The 16,305-nt window shown below is 43.9% G+C and overlaps 1 protein-coding gene across 6 annotated transcripts in view; it reads right to left on the bottom strand.

The window, feature by feature from the left end:
• Window positions 1-1,848: 1,848 nt before the first annotated feature.
• The window catches only part of PRLR (prolactin receptor), a 111,535-nt gene continuing 97,078 nt past the window's right edge, over window positions 1,849-16,305 (bottom strand). For all 6 annotated transcript variants that reach the window (XM_081212770.1, XM_081212771.1, XM_081212772.1 and 3 more), the window contains 10 exons: window positions 14,715-14,884; window positions 13,122-13,288; window positions 10,248-10,389; window positions 9,664-9,793; window positions 9,353-9,522; window positions 7,815-7,981; window positions 6,071-6,212; window positions 5,213-5,312; window positions 4,332-4,401; window positions 1,849-2,928 (listed from right to left, as the gene is read on the bottom strand). In XM_081212770.1, the coding sequence (XP_081068896.1) occupies window positions 1,912-2,928; window positions 4,332-4,401; window positions 5,213-5,312; window positions 6,071-6,212; window positions 7,815-7,981; window positions 9,353-9,522; window positions 9,664-9,793; window positions 10,248-10,389; window positions 13,122-13,288; window positions 14,715-14,884 (2,275 nt within the window). In that variant the 3' untranslated portion in view covers window positions 1,849-1,911. The remainder of the gene's footprint in view (window positions 2,929-4,331; window positions 4,402-5,212; window positions 5,313-6,070; window positions 6,213-7,814; window positions 7,982-9,352; window positions 9,523-9,663; window positions 9,794-10,247; window positions 10,390-13,121; window positions 13,289-14,714; window positions 14,885-16,305) is intronic.

Raw genomic sequence — 16,305 nt, 5'->3', positions numbered from 1 at the left:
TCTCTCTCTCTCTCTCTCTCTCTCTCACTCACACACACACACACACACACAATTTTTAACATCCTGAAAAGTGGGTTTTTAAAAGAAAGGGGAAAAAGGCAAAGAAAAATATATTATAAAAACTGTACTAGTCTTTAAAACTTATTTAAAATACATTGCAGAACATGAAATAATTTTGATTGATGGATTTTTTGCTAGTGCCAAAAAAATGGAATAATAATGCAATCCATTAAGTTTTTCATTTGGGTGTTTACTTTTCGTTGAATTTGATGTATTTGGCTAGTTTTCCTCAGGCAACAGCAAAGTATCTCATTTTCAGCTGTCCAGCCTATGGCACAGATCAGGCCCAGCATTGCTGTGTTGCTCTGTGGGTGATGACAATGGTACTCATTGGTGGAGCACTGCCTCCTTGACCCCGCTCCCAACATACATCTGTCAAGGCCCACCAGCAACCTCCATGATGAGGACTCCCTCAAAGCTGGAGCCAGCTTCAGCACAGGTACCACAAGCAGCACAGACTAGGAGCCTGAGGCAGTCTGGACAGGAATGCTCCTGGGCTTAGCTATGGCACAGAGTGAGACCTGCCCAATTCTCCTGCCTGTTCTGTTCAGGGCACTCCCCAATCAAGGAAATCCACACAGCCGATAGTTAACTCTTTGTCGTCAAACATAACACAGTCATTTCTATGGCTCTGAATACCTCCCACGCCAATTTAGTGTCTAGGCAGCTGTTCCCAAGTCCATGGTCTATGAAGAATAAGAATAAGAGTTTGGATTTGATATCCTGCTTCATCACTACCCTAAGCAGTCTCAAAGCAGCTAACATTCTCCTCTCCCTTCCCCCCCACAACAAACACTCTGTGAGGTGAGTGGGGCTGAGAGACTTCAAAGAAGTGTGACTGGCCCAAGGTCACCCAGCAGCTGCATGTGGAGGAGCGGAGACGCGAACCCGGTTCACCAGATTACGAGTCCACCGCTCTTAACCACTACACCATGCTGGCTCCAAGAAGAAGTTGCAGCAACAGGGGACCACTCCACCTCCACCAGTTTATGTACTTTCCCCCAAAACGCTGCATGCATGCAGCCATAGACTATGCCTATCCTCTGCTCATCCCTCTTCAGTCCCCTCCTGGGTCTGGGAGACAGTGGTAGGGAAGCAGCTGGCCTCTCACTTGCCTGACCTGCCTCTTCCTCCTCTCCTTCCAACCCATTCCTGTGCTCCACCTGAAGCTTCCCCTGCCTCCAACTCTTGCCTTCTGTCCAGTACAGTCCCCCACAAATCACTGGCCCTCTCTCCTGAGCCAGACTCCAGCCTCACTCCCCCCGAAGCGTCCTGCCAGTCCCTGAGATGCGCACAATGGCTCAAACTCAAGGACCTGTACACAAATTAGGTATGATGGGTTGTTCACACTGTAGTCCACACACTGCAGCAGACACCGTCTCATATATTGTACTTGCACTGTGTGATGCACAGTTGCCAAAAACAGGTTGGACACTACCAGTGTTGTTCAAGAGTCTGATTACCAATATAATTTTTTGGACAATATTTTATAAGCTCAGCCTGCGTCTCTTAATCAGCATCATTTGGTGATGATCTCAGGGTTGCTTTTGAAACATCAACACACAAACCCCTCCTTGTTTTTTTGGAATGTATTACCAGAAACGGATGCTTGTGTTTTCAAAATGATGCCACAAACTTTTACTTTTCTGTAAATCCCTCTTCACAAAAAGAACTAAAAATCACAGGTAGGGGGAAAAATTGATCTGCAACCAGCATGTTCTTAAGTGATTGGCTATAAAGCAAAAGAAGGCATGAGCTACAACTGAGCTAAACCAGACATGTGAGCAGTTTTGTGCCAACACTGTTTATTTTACTTGTAGTGTTGTTACCTGTAGAAGGATGGCTAACCTTTCAGTTAAAGGGGCACATAAAATTATTTGGATCCATGTAGTCTAGCCCGCCAGTCTGTACTTTGCAGGTGCTTGGACCTGTGAGACAATAGCTGAAATTTAACTCTGCTTGGCTCTGCTGACAACTCTGGGCGAGCTCTTTCAGGGGCTCCTGAAAGGAAGGCAAAGCCTCCGCTTTGGGATCTGGGAACAACACCAGAATATGGTTGGATACAACTGTTGAAACCTTGGTGTATTCATTCGTATCCCCAGGGACAAAAGGCCTTTCCTTTTTGCCTACAGTTTCTTTCTGCTTTGGTAGTACAGCCAGAGCTCCATCGTGGTTGACTTTGTGAACTTCCACGTAATCTGCGGGTTTTGTAGACGAGAATGGTGGCCTTTCTGGTGGGAGTAGCCACAACCCCGCTTGGCCGTGCTGTGCATTTGAGAGTAGATCCGCTGCTTTCTCCAATTTGGCTGGTTTTCTTTCGCCAAGAGTCTCAATGAGTTCAGGATATTGCGAACAACACTTTCCTTCCTCACTCCCCTTCTTGGTTATATTCATGGCACTGACTGCCCTTTTACATACATCCACTGTGTCATGGTAGGAACATTTAGAAGTTTGACAGCTAGGGAGCTGACCTCCACACCATGTGGATGGCCTAGGTTCACCACTGTTAATCCAGGGGAGCTGACCTTCAGCGCCCCCCTTTGGTGACTCCTGCATGCTGTTCCTATGAGCGTTTTGCACCCCATAGGTATCTGGTGTTTTCAATTCCAAGAGCGGGTTTTGGGCTTCCTTGCGCTTCTCTGTCAACAGAGAAGGGCTTTCACAGCTTCCTCTTCCCGAGTCGCTGTCTGTTTCCTGGTGCGCCAGCTTCACATTTTTACTGGGGTGGCTCTTTTCGGTGCTTGGCATTAGCTGCTGGTCTTCGCTGTCATCTATCTCCAAAAATTCTACCAGCAGGTCCTCATAGCCCGGTGTTGGAGGGAATCCCTGGCAGCCAAGAGCACTCAGCAATTCTTCCGTTTTCCCTGCCTGATGTGAAGAAACATACAGGGGGAAATATAATATAATAGAAGAAGAAGAAGAGTTTGGATTTGATATCCCACTTTATACTCGAAAGAGTCTCAAAGCGGCTAACATTCTCCTTTCCCTTCCTCCCCCACAACAAACACTCTGTGAGGTGAGTGAGGCTGAGAGACTTCAGAGAAGTGTGACTAGCCCAAGGTCACCCAGCAGCTGCATGTGGAGGAGCGGGGAAGCGAACCCGGTTCACCAGATTACGAGTCTATCGCTCTTAACCACTATACCACATAACTATAATATTTGCATTATGTACCTGATTATGTCTGAAAACGCAAAGGAGAAAGATGTGGTACAGAGCACTCAACAACAACAATGATGAATGCTTTGATCTGAATTCAATTAAAACCCATGTTGCAAGCAAATATCAATAATATCCAAATTACTGATGGCCAAGTACAACAATGTGATGTCAATATAAACTCTTTATATAATCTATAAAGAACATTGAACAATATGGAATATATGAAATAGGCACTCTCTGCAAAACCAAATAACCAGAAATCTTCTAAATCTCTGAAATGACCCTGTTTTGAGCACCACCTGGGGTCGGCTTTTTAAGTTTCTTGCAACATGCAGTCAGTAGCAGTGGTTACATAACTTTATGACCACTGCTCCATAGCAATTGTTCATACAATTCCATTCACCATATAGGTGGGGTATGTACTTTTGGTTTTATTTCATATTGAATTGATATTATAGTTCTTGCATATAGTTTCTAATAATTTGAGTTACCATGTATATGCAGGTCATTGTTTCAATAATTCAATTGCAGTTTTCGAAGCATTTCTTTATCCTTCTGCTGTGCTGAAGAAGAATTCCACGAAACAGTTGGTATATCCGGAATCACTGTTCACGACGTCTGTTTGCAGACCACTTCGGCAGTGTTGGATGTTATAAAACAAAGCTTTACGGCTTGTTTACTTCAGATATCTGACTCATTGCTTCTTTCAGAGACTTGCATAGCTCACAAAGACTTTCAGAGACCTATAAGACTTGTGTTTATTTGGTTCTATGTTTTCAAGAGAATCCATCAAGAGTGTCATATTCTGTGACTTTGAGATTTAGAAGATTTATGTTTATTTGGTTTTGCAGAGAGTGCCTATTTCATATTGTTCAGTGTTCTGTATAGATTATATAAAGAATTTATATTGACATCGCATTGTTGTACTTGGTCATTGTGTTGCGTTTGGATATTATTGTTCTGAATTCAAGCAGATTAGCATCAGCAGAAGAGTTAACAGGTTAAAGCTGTTAAAGGTTTCCAATGAGGTGTTTTCTTTTACCCCCTCTAAGAAAATGCAAGACATTAAAAAATAAGAGTGCAAAACTTCTCTAAGTGCCCAAACACTTACTTCTAGTAGCTGGGCATCAAAGCCTTTTATCTTTGGTCCTGGGACTGGTGGTAGAAGGCAAGCCACCATGCTGAAAAACAAGAAAGAGGTAAGGGGTTGGAATAAAGAAATGAAGGAAATCATTTGGTTTCATACTTGGTTTCATTTTCTTCTGATAGGTTTTGAAGGAATGGGTTTCCCAAATCTAAAACCTGACTGTGCAGTCAGTCTGAAACGGGCCCCAAAATCCCATTTTCCTTCTCCAAGGGTGCAAAAAACTAAAAACTATTAACTTGAGCTCTTGAGCAAATGTATAGCAGGAACCCAGCTGTATAAACAAAGCTCTCTCTCTTTTATCAGTCTGTGACGCCTAATGAATAGCCTTGTCCATTCCAAAGTGGAGCAGGGATGGCACCCAACCAATCGGTAAAGTCTAATAAGGCTACAGTTTGAGCATACAGAAAACCCTGCCTGCTGGAAAAACAAATATCCATGGCTGTAAAGAGGGGAACCTCAGGATATTCCAATAAACTGATTTCACTTGAACGTACGATCTCAGGCAGCAGAACCAAGAGTGGTCTCTTGAGTGAAGATGAATTCTGCACGCAGAAACTTGTTTTTTGTGTTTGTGGATTGTCAAAATAGAGCACCAGCAACAAGCTTCACAGTTCCACTATGCATAACCCCAGCTGGATGATGTATTAAATGCATGTTTGCATTTAACATGTCTGCTTTTTAAAAATTTAAATAGCAGTTGGTGGAGGAGATGGAAGAAGAATCACAGCTGCGACCACAATGTATGGAGAAGGCTTTCCAACCCTTTACCCCCATTCTGTGGCAACAAATTTGCTTGTTTTCTTTTTTCAACACACCACCTTACAATGTCAGAAGTAGCAACTTACTTAATTTTTTTCAAAGCCAGTGTCCAGATCATGATCAAACATACGACAAATGATAAAAAAGCCACAAAGATCCAAACAAGCATATCTTTCAGTCTAAACTCTAAGAGAGAAAATGAGAAGGGATTAAATTTTGCGCAGTTAAGAGTTCATTTCAAAACATTATTAGCTCAGGGCAGGTGGCATCTCTACCATTTTACTCCCACAACAACCCTGGACAGTAGATCAGTCTGTAATGCCGTGATCAGCATAAAATCACCCAGTGAGCTCGGTGGTGAGATTTCAGAACAGGGCGTTTCAGCAGGCGTAGTTTACACAACAAGCTGTACCTGCATAAAGTCTCCTTTCTACACAAGTAAAGGTGCACAAGCCTTGCCTTCTTTTGCATCCGGCCAACTTCATTTAGTTCAAGGGCAGTCAACATGGATACAGATGTTGCAAATGCCAATTCCCACCATCCCTAGTCAACATGGCCACTGGTCAGGCATGATGGGAGTTGTAGTCCAAAACTTCTGGAAGACACCAGCTTGGCTCCCCCTGCACTAGCAGTCTGGAACTCACACAGCTAATATGTTTACCAAGTTGTCAGCTGAACTTGCCCAGATTTCCCAAAGCAGACCGCCAGGCAATGTTTTGTAAGACACACACGTCTAGCACCAGCTTCATCACATGTCAGCTCTATCCTTGTTTCATTGTGTTGCTGTTATCATTGAACTGTGTTTTCTTTTGTGATGTGGGATTTAATTTTTATTCTAAATAGAAAAGCAGGATATGAATAACAAACTCCTCAACTAGGCTTTCTAGCATTTTCATATGGCTGGGGTTAATTAATGAAAGGTCACCCCCAGCAGTTGTCCTCACCTTTTCGGAGCTTAATAAAACTTTCAGGGCTCCAGTCGCTCCACGTTCCATGATCTGATCTGCAGCGAACTTTTGCAACATACCTTTCTCCTGGATTTACACTGAACATCTTATATGTTGTTCTCTGACCAACAAATATTTTCTGGAATGATAAGAAGAACACAGATATCCGTGACTCTGTTTTTTCAGATACTGTTTCTGAAACAGAGCATTTGACTGCTACCAAAGATGCTTCCAGGAGGCCACTATTTTCAGATGGGATTAACTGGTTGCACAATTAAGGTTGATTTGGCATTCTTGCACAACATGCCTTCAATTCCTCCCCCAATTAGGCTGTGTGTGATAAGGGAAATGCAATGGGAAGTGTTGGAGAAAAATTGTTTGGGCACAACGTTGTACACCTTTCTGTAAGCAAATGAGGGTAAATGCTCATTAAACAGGTTGTCAGGAGATAGGGGGTGGGAGCAACATCCAATTCAGTTCACATGTGAAGGCATATCTGCCAAGTCCGTTCCACTTCACTGTCGGGAGGAGTTGCGGTGGACCGCGTGGCCACCCACTCTCCTCTGGCGGCGGGGGATGAAGTCCCGCATTGCCTGGAGGATCCCGGCCACGTCAGCGACCAGCCAGCCAATCCGCTGACTGGTGGGGGCGTGGCTGGGACCATTTAAGCTGAGGCGCGAGCTGGAGGGCTTCCTCTTGGCTCGCTTGAACGTTCCATGGCACAGAAGGTGCATGTGTTGTGTGGCTGGGTGATTGTGCACCCCACCATAGTTTACAGCAAGATGGCACTATTTCGTGATGATGGCGTACACCTTTCTGAATGGGGGAATGATATCTGGTTGGCTGATATTGCAGAGGGCTTGAGGCATTGGTTACAGGTGTAAGGGTATTTGGCAGCAAGCCTTTAGGCTCTCGTGTCGGTTAGGCATTGTTTGACCTTATGAGCAGGGAGGGGAGGTGTGGCCATCACCTGCCCCTCCAAGCTTAAGGGTATTTCGGTAAAGGAATCCAGGGGTGTGGATCTTGTCCGAAGCCTGGGGTGGGGCTAGGGCCATGACATGACCCCTATGGGAACACCCGGGGGAGCTTGAGTTGGTATGCATCGACGGGGCTCCCCCTTCTGGTGGTTACCCCTTATCGGACTCCCTGTGCAACGGGCAGGATTTAGATATAGTTGGGTCCATTCAGTGCCTAAGCGAATACCACTCACATTCTGTAATCAATATAGCTGTGGCCAAATTTTGCCCAATAACATTAACCTAATATCTGTGTCCTTGTGTGTGTTATTCTTCAACAAGGGGGTGGTTTCAGGGTCTCGACACGCAAATCCACACTTTGTGAAACCCAAAGAGAGCTGAAATTCAACCATCCTTTGAAGTTCACACTAATCCGAATGTTGCGATGCAGTCTTCCAGCCAGTGTTTACAAAAATGCATATATTAAGGGGAAGTGTGGGTAAAAATGAACATGTTATTGAAAGCAGCATGCAAGAGTGCATCATTTTACGGAGAAATGGCTTGCAGAACTGTGTGTAGGTTAGCTGAAGCTGCTGACAAAAATGTGTTTGTTGGGATAAATTCACATTAAAATGCTGGTGGGTGTTCATGAGGATTTATTTATTGGAAATGGCTGCAGAAATGTGGAGAACTGGATTTAGAATTGGGAAAATGAGAAGCTGAGAGGGCTGAAACTGGCAAATCTACACATCTGGAAGTGGTTCAAGAGCTTTCACCATTCTCACCTCCCATTCTTGTCCCCCTTCAGGCTTGATATGTAACTCATATTCGAGGGTTAGCCAACCAGATCTGATGTCACCCAGAGAAGGTGGAGACCAGTTCAACAACAGATATTTTCCATATACTTTTTTCTCAAATTCCAGGGAGAGGTTTTCGGGAGGGTCTGGCTGAACTGGAAAAAAAGAAGGATGAGAGAATATTTATTGACAGCCATCAATCCAATCCTCTAAGGAGGCTTACACAGCAGATATAATCACAATACTTTAAAATTCAAAGTACAAGAGCTTTAAACAGCAAAAAGCAACTGCAAAAATTTCTCGATAGCGGAGAAAGCTCAGTTTAAAAGCATAATGTGGCAAATATGAGAGTGTAAGTTTTGTTTAAAATGTCATTAAAACAGTGAAGGCCTAGAGTTTGTCTTAAAAGGCCTTGGTACAAAAAAAGAGAATATGATTATTTATTAAATTCATGCCCTTCTTCATAGATAGAAACAGAGGCACATTTCAAATATCTCACATCAAGAGCAGCTTTCTTTCTTTTTATCTTCATAAACATTCACCAGAATTTTAGTGTGAATTCCTCCTAATGCACACATTTTTGCAAGCAGTTTGCCTTAATATAATGCATTTTTGTTTACTATTTTCACTAGTGTCAGATGGCAATGGTGGTTGCTCGTGAGTAACCAGCCAGGACTCCGACCTGCCTTTTACAGGTTTTGTTTTGATGCAAAACTATTTAGGGTGCAGAACCACAAGTTCATATCTGCCGCAATCGCTAGCAAAACCCAGGAGTGGTCGTTTCCGGGTCCTCCCCCAACATAAGAGCTTAGTCACCCCCAGACTTTTCCTTCCTTCTTTGCGTTTTACACCTCTGCGCAAGGTGGGCGACGGAAGAGGCATGCTTCCTTCCTGGCCGGCTTGGCCAGGAGCGGTGCTGAGGCTCCCAGCAGCATCCTCTAGCCCTTTCCCCTCCTTTACCCGGGAGGTGTGGCTTTCCCCACCCTCAGACTGACAATGTGCGGCGCTGGGGCTCCCAGCAGCATCCTCTGGTCCCTTCCCCTCTTCCCCACCGGAGGTGTGGCTTTCCCCACCGCAGGAAGAGGAACTGCTTCTCAGGATTTTCGGAGGTTCCCTGTATCCCAACTGCCCCTCTGCCTTTCTTCCCTGTTCCAATAGCAATCCCCTGACAACCAGCATATGTATTTTATGTTGTTTTTTATTTTTTACTCAGTAGGTATATTTTTATGCTCACTTTTGCCTAGTATTTGCACTTTTGCTTTGTCAGAGAAATGCATTGCAAAATTCAGAGAAGTGCAAATTTCAAAGCATAGGTGTGCGTTTCAGTTTACGAAGGGCAAACTGGATAGTTTCTCATTAAAATGCAAACAAATATTCTCCCCTATCCCTTATCAAGACACATGACTGGTCATATTTAGCTGATGGTATATAAGATGCATATAGAATTCTGGTTCAACTCTTAGGACTGCTGGGATTCCGCCCCCTGCCCCAGGTCTGCCTTGCACATTTATGCTTGCACCACATACCTATATTAGCCACATCCACATAATATGGCTGAGATGAAATACTCCCCATCTCATTAGTCGCTGTTATGGTAAAGTTGTATGTCATCCAAAGCGAAGTATGTTTTTTATCAAAATGACAGGAGTTGGGTCCCGCTGTTGTGTAGTCCGGGCATTCATAGTATGCCTTGTCTCTGAAAAACAGAATGGTTGGCAGGAAAGATTGAGAAGGAAATACAAACACAGCATTCTCATTACACATCACTTAGAAAAGAATCCACCTTCTCTCAGAGAAGCAGGTTGAAACAACCGTAAAGCCATTTGTAACGCCTTACCCTTCCTTGTTATAGAACAGAGTGTAATTGCTCGGCAGACCTCCATCGGAACTGGGCTTCCACCAGCAAGTAAAGGTTTCTTTCTCAGGTGAGCGGCATCTTATTAACTCTGGTTTCCCAGGAGGTTGGCCTGGAAAGAAAGAGATAGACAAGTCCTTTAGGCCAATAGGGTCAGAGACAAAGAGGGGTCACAGAGGTCATTCGGTCCAACGTCCTGCTAATTCAGGACCTACAATGCAGGATGCAACTAGGGGAAACCCCAACAGATGGATGTCCAGAATCTGCTTCAACGCCTGCTATGATGGAGAGCCCACCATCTGCTAAGGCAGTCTGTTTCACTGTCTACCAGCTGTTACCATTAGGAAGTTGCCTAGTGCTTAGCCGAAATCTACTCCTAACACATTTGATTCTAGTTCTGCCTATAGGAACTGCAAGTAGGGAGAGAGTTGTGGCTCTCAAGTCCTGCTTCTAGGCTTCTCACAATGGGCATCTGGTTGGCGGCTGTGAGAACAGGGTTCTTTTCATGTTCTTACTAGCTTATTTGGCCTTTCAAAACAGAAAAAAATGATGAATGATTGACTCACCACTGTGGAGCTGGAGGTACGTTTCCGGGCTCCATTCACTCCTTTCACTATGCTCTGTTATACAGCGAACCTGAAAAGTATATTTCACTGCTGGGTGCAGCTGGGATATTTCATACTGTGTTTGTTCTCCAACAAAACGAGTCTGCGAAGCAGTAAAGACAAGGGTAACTAAGAGAATTGTAGAGCTTATGGATTTTGCAAGGATGCCTCTATACAAGCAGGAATCTTTGGCACACTGGGCAGTTGGCACTGCAACATCTGTGACTCCAGAAGTCCTAGTCTTTTTAAGACCAAAGAACAGGATGGAGGGAATACATACTGTAAATAAATAAAATACATCAAGGATGAAGTCTGTGCAATGTGTGACCTTTCCAAACCAGCCCACGGATATCATGTATTATGGCTTGTCAAGGAGGTTTATCATGACGTGTGTGATTTGTTTTGCTTGGGTCCATGAGCTGTAAACCCATTTTAAGGACCACGATTCCCCCTGGTGCCATCAGGTCAGGTCTTTTGGGCGCACATCCAGGGCTCAAGAGAGCAAAATGAGGAGCCCCCCCCCCAAGGAGTAAGCGAAATAAATATACATTGTGTGTATTCACACAAAACTGCAAGCCAAGGTTATTGGATCATCAGACCATACTTTTTTTATGTGCTGGTGCACTTGCAGCTTGATTGCTCCCTGCCCTGGCACGAATGAGTAAACAAACCAAGAAACAAATGCTTAGTATAAAATGTGAAGAAAAACATTATGGGTTTTTTTACCCTAAAAAAATCATGACTGATGAGCAACCATGGTTTGTCAGGTCAAAGCAAACCATGATCCCAGGTTTGGATATAATGCTAAGTTTTGGCCTTTGTGGCTTTTCTTGCACCAGAAAAGTGACATAGAAATGATCAGGCCAAATGGACAACATGCAGTGTATGCACAGTAGGATTTATTAAGTCAAGAACATAGGCTGTTACCTGTGAAAACCAACATTGCGATCTAAAGAGGTGCTCCCCATATAAGCATTAAATTCAGAGTCTAAAATTAACTCATTGCACCACTGCACGATTTAGCCAGCCTCTCTTTTTTAGAGACCTTTAAAGGGACATTTTTTGCCAGGAAAAATACAAATACAGTGGTACCTCTAGATACGCCCACCTCTGGTTGTGTATCTTTCAGGATGCAAACGTGGCAAACCCAGAATTATTTTTCTGGGTTTCACCGTGTGCGCATGTGCAGAAGTGCTCTACGCGCCAAGCGCATGCACAGAAGCCGCACCTCCGGTTGCGAATTCCTCAGGATGTGGCTGGACCTCCAGAACGGACCCCGTTCGCAACCGGAGGTACCACTGTATGTACAATTTTCTGGTGACCACTGGGTACTTTTCCTGAGAGGAACATTTGCACCCATCTCACAATGAACTGATGGCCGGTATCTCTGCAGTACCATTTAACTTGCTTCAGTGTCCCTGCTTACATTTTACAGTGGTACCTCAGGTTACATACGCTTCAGGTTACATACGCTTCAGGTTACAGACTCCGCTAACCCAGAAATAGTGCTTCAGGTTAAGAACTTTGCTTCAGGATGAGAACAAAAATCATGCTCCGGCGGCACGGTGGCAGCAGGAGGCCCCATTAGCTAAAGTGGTGCTTCAGGTTAAGAACAGTTTCAGGTTAAGTACGGACCTCCAGAACGAATTAAGTACTTAACCTGAGGTACCACTGTACTTTACTGAGAAAAGATACGATAGCCATCTTCGAATATCTAAAGGGCATTGAAGATGGGGCAAGTTTGTTTTCTCCTGTTCCAGATTCTAGGACCAGAACCAATGGATTCAAGTTACAAGAACGGAGACTCTGACTAAACATCAGGAATAACTTTCTGACTGTAAGAGCCGCCCAACAGTAGAATGGACTCCCTCGGAAGATGGTGGGCTCTCCTTCCTTGCAGGTTTTTAAGCAGAGATCGGGTGGCCATCTGTGATGGATGCTTTAGTTGAGATTCCTGCATCGCAGGGGCTTGGATTAGATGAGCTTTGGGGTCCCTTCCAACTCTACAATTCTCTGATTCTATTACTTTTGGAGCACATTTCACCGCTCCCAGTCTAATGGACATTATTCTTTCTTATTGCCAACATGACAAATATAGCTTTGCAGTGCTCATTAATCTAAACAGTTCTCCGGAGGAAGCTTTGGAATGAAGGGTGGCCTCCTGTTCCATAGCTCTCTCTGCGCCTAACATATTAATCATAACTACTTCCACATATTCCTTTCATGATGCCTGAGTCACTTTCTGGTGCTGGCAAGAACACCTGATTTATTCCCTTTATTTTCTCCATCCTGGAAACAGAACCCCAGCTGCAATCAAACAGATCCATATGCAAATACATATCCTAGGAACACCGAGAAGCTACCTTACAGCAGGCCAGATTGGAACACAGAATACAGGAAAGCTGTTATAGACACAAGTACACAGTCAGACTGTTATATATACACAGTCAGATCAGGGGTACCAGCTCTATGGGGCCGAGGTTTCTTTGACCCCCTAAAAATCTGTTGGAAGAGGGCCGGGACCCCCTCACTGCTGAGGAGGTGGAGGAAGCCATGTGTAAAGATACAGAAAAATCACAGCTAGAGGACAACAAATGGTATGTCTGGAGCGTCTAGATCGAAGATGTCCAAAATAAAGTCAGTTTGGTGCATCTGGATAAACTTGATGGGTGTAATTAAATGTACATGGTGGTTTTTAAAGTCTTGCTTTGCCTATGGCATACTTCCACTAGCCCCTGTGTTTCAGGGCCTCCTTTGTAAATAAGGGAACAGCAACAGCACCTGCCTTTCTCCTATTATAAGATGCTTGTGAATGAAAGAATGGAACTTGCTTACCTCCCATTCTTTCTCTCCTGTAGGTCTCAATCGCAATTCATAGTTGCATATTTGCTGTCTTGTTCCATCATCAACCGATCGAGGCGGCCACCATTTTGCCCACACATACGTTCTCTCTTTCAGCTGTTTGACTTCCAGAGATAGGTCTGTGGGAGGGCCGACCTTAGCTATACAAAGGAAACATTCATAAGTCAGTATTGTTTGCTTCTTCTGCCTAGGACACCTCTTTTGGCTACTCTGTATGTGAACTAATAGAATCAAATCAAAAGACAACAGGGAGAATACGTACAAGGAGCTGCTGCATACTGAGCTACAGGCACAGGGAGCCTTTAGCTCTCCAGATGGCATTGAACTCCAACTCTGAAAAGCCCCAGTCAGAATGGCCAGTGGTCAGGGAAGATGGGATTGGAGTCCAACAACATCTGGTTAACCTTTCCTGAGTTAGATCAATAGTTTGTCTAGGCCAGTACTATCTAGAGATGGGAAAATATGTTACTTTTGGTTTCTCTCAGTTTCTGATTTTTCCATTAAGTTTTGGTTCTCCACCAAAGTTTGTTTGTTTGTTCTTAAAGTCCTCACGAAAATTCATTGGATTTTAGTGCCAATTTCTCCTAATGTACCATTTAGCATGCAATTTTGCCTAATAACACACATTTCCAAAGCAATATCCCCTAATACAATGCGCTCTCTCTCTCTCTCTCTCTCTCTCTCACTCTCTCTCTCTCTCTCTCTCGTGTGTGTATGTGTATAAAACATGGCTGCATTGCAAAATTCAGAGAAGGGTGAATTTCAAAGGATGGCTGTGTTTCGGTCCTTCCTTGTTTCAGGAAGTGTGAATTTGTCTTTAAATGTGAAGTGAATGATGATGATGATGGTGATTTATTTCATGTAGCCCACCCATCTCACTGGGTTGCCCCAGCCACTCTGAGCGGCTTCCAACAGAATATAAAGGAACTCATCAGAACATCAAACACTAAAAACTTCCTGAAACAGGGCTGCCTTCAGATGTCTACAGAAGGTCATATTTGTTGATTTCTTTGACATCTGATGGGAGGGTGTTTCACATGGCGGGCATAACTACTGAGGCTGTTCTCCCCCTGGTTTCACTTCTTGCAATGAGGGAATCTCCCAGAGGCCCTATGAGCTGGACCTCAGTCTGTCTGGGCTGAACTTCTTTCCCCATCCCTAGTACTTTCTATCTTGAATGGCAAGAGATCTTTGGAATTTCAGACCGAGATCTTGCCCTGCACTGATTTCCAACAGGCTTTTTAGCCAAAGAGGTCAGGAACCAAACTTGGGACTTAGAAGATGTGAATTATCTACCTTATCTGACACACTGCATTAGTTCTAGATCAGGAAATCATCTAGGTCCCATAGTCTTCCCTCTTCTGATGTTAAATTAAACTAACAACTAACTTGTTTCAATATTGCATTTCCTCAAAACACCTTTGGCCTCTAGGTTTGGACAATGTTTGAAAAAATCATGGTACTGATGAATCAGTCAGTCCCCATCCACCCCCTGCCCCAAAGTGTTGCTTTAGAGTAGAGTGGAAAGTTGTGTTTCCATGTGGCTTCCTGCCCTCCCCCCCTTACCTAGGTTTTGAACATCCACATAATGAGGGTCAGAGACATTACTTCCCATGCCATTGGTAGCCTTCACTGTGATATTGTACGTTTTCCAAAGTCTGGTGACGCTCTTATCAAAATAACATGAACTGGGGCCCCCGGTTGTATAGTCTGGACATTCAAATGCATGCTTTCCTCTGAAATAAAATAATTTAAAATAGTAGTTAATAGGGACCTGTCCACACTCAACAGAACAAGTAAGAACAAATGCAAATACTCAACTCACTAGTCAGATTCAGCTTAATAAACTCACCATTGCAAATGTATAACCTGGAGTCAGTGGGGATTAATTTTATAAAAACCTAAGAGCCATACCGGATCAAACCAAATGCCCTTCTGGGAGATGCTTGTCTAGGTTTAGTCTATTGGACAATAGCCAGACAGGCTATTTCAGAAAACCCAGAAGGAGAGCACAAAGGCAATTGCTGTCCTTCCCTTGGGTTTGGTGCGAAATGTTGGCAATTGCATGAATGGCTTAAAAAAAAGTAAATTACACAACCTGAATTGGGAGTCTATCATGGGGCACAGGGCGGGGGGGGGGGCGTTAATTAAGTGGAATATAAAATGTTGTTAAATAAGAATAGTAAACTGTACCCTGGGTTTCTTAACAAATATGCAGAAAATAAATATGCATTGGTCTTCATTGCAGGAGTGGCTAAAGATATACCAGTGACTGAACCATGTTTGGTTTTTTGAGGGAGGGCATCTGAAGGAGCCAAAGAAAAGTGACGAAATATGAAGTGGCTTATATACCAAAATATGTGGAATAATAATAATAATAATAATAATAATAATAATAATAATAATAATTTATTCTTTATACCCCGCCCATCTGGCTGGGCCTCCCCAGCCACTCTGGGCGGCTTCCATAAAAACCAAAAATACAGTAAAATATCACATGTTAAAAACTTCCCTGAACAGGGCTGCCTTAAGATGTCTTCTGAATGTCAGGTAGTTGTTTATCGCTTTGACATCTGCTGGAAGGGCGTTCCACAGGGCGGGCGCCACTACCGAGAAGGCCCTCTGCCTGGTTCCCTGTAGCTTTGCTTCTCGCAATGAGGGAACCACCAGAAGGCCCTCGGCGCTGGACCTCAGCGTCCAGGCAGAATGATGGGGGTGGAGACGCATAATTTGATGCACCTCTATCATGCCCCCTTACTCACATTTTCCTCTAAACTAAAAGCTCCAAAGGCTGTAACCTCTTTCCATTGGGAAATTGCTCCAGCCCCTTGATAATTTCCGTTGTCCTTTTCTGAACATGTACCAATATGTTTGTCAAGGAGCTGTTATTGGCTACACAGCACGTCTTTGGTCGGCTGAAAGTAATATGGAAAAGGGCAAGTCGTATCTCAATTCAAGCTGAGGACACCCTTGATTGCACCTAAAGCAGTGGGACTCCAGCAAAACTCTTATGTGAAAACATGCTTTATTTGCAGTTCTTGGAAAACAGATTAACCCTGGAACCTCAATAAAGATCTCAGAGGGAAGAAGGTGGCACAGTTACTCATCTCTTCACCTTGTAACTGGGAATGTGTTGTCTTCCTCTCTTGAATCTGTG

The sequence above is a fragment of the Podarcis bocagei genome (genome assembly GCF_964188305.1).
Source record: "Podarcis bocagei genome assembly, chromosome: 11".
In the NCBI taxonomy this organism is placed as follows: domain Eukaryota; kingdom Metazoa; phylum Chordata; class Lepidosauria; order Squamata; family Lacertidae; genus Podarcis; species Podarcis bocagei.
Note: the sequence above shows the minus strand (reverse complement) of the source record. Positions and strands in the feature narration are given on the sequence as shown.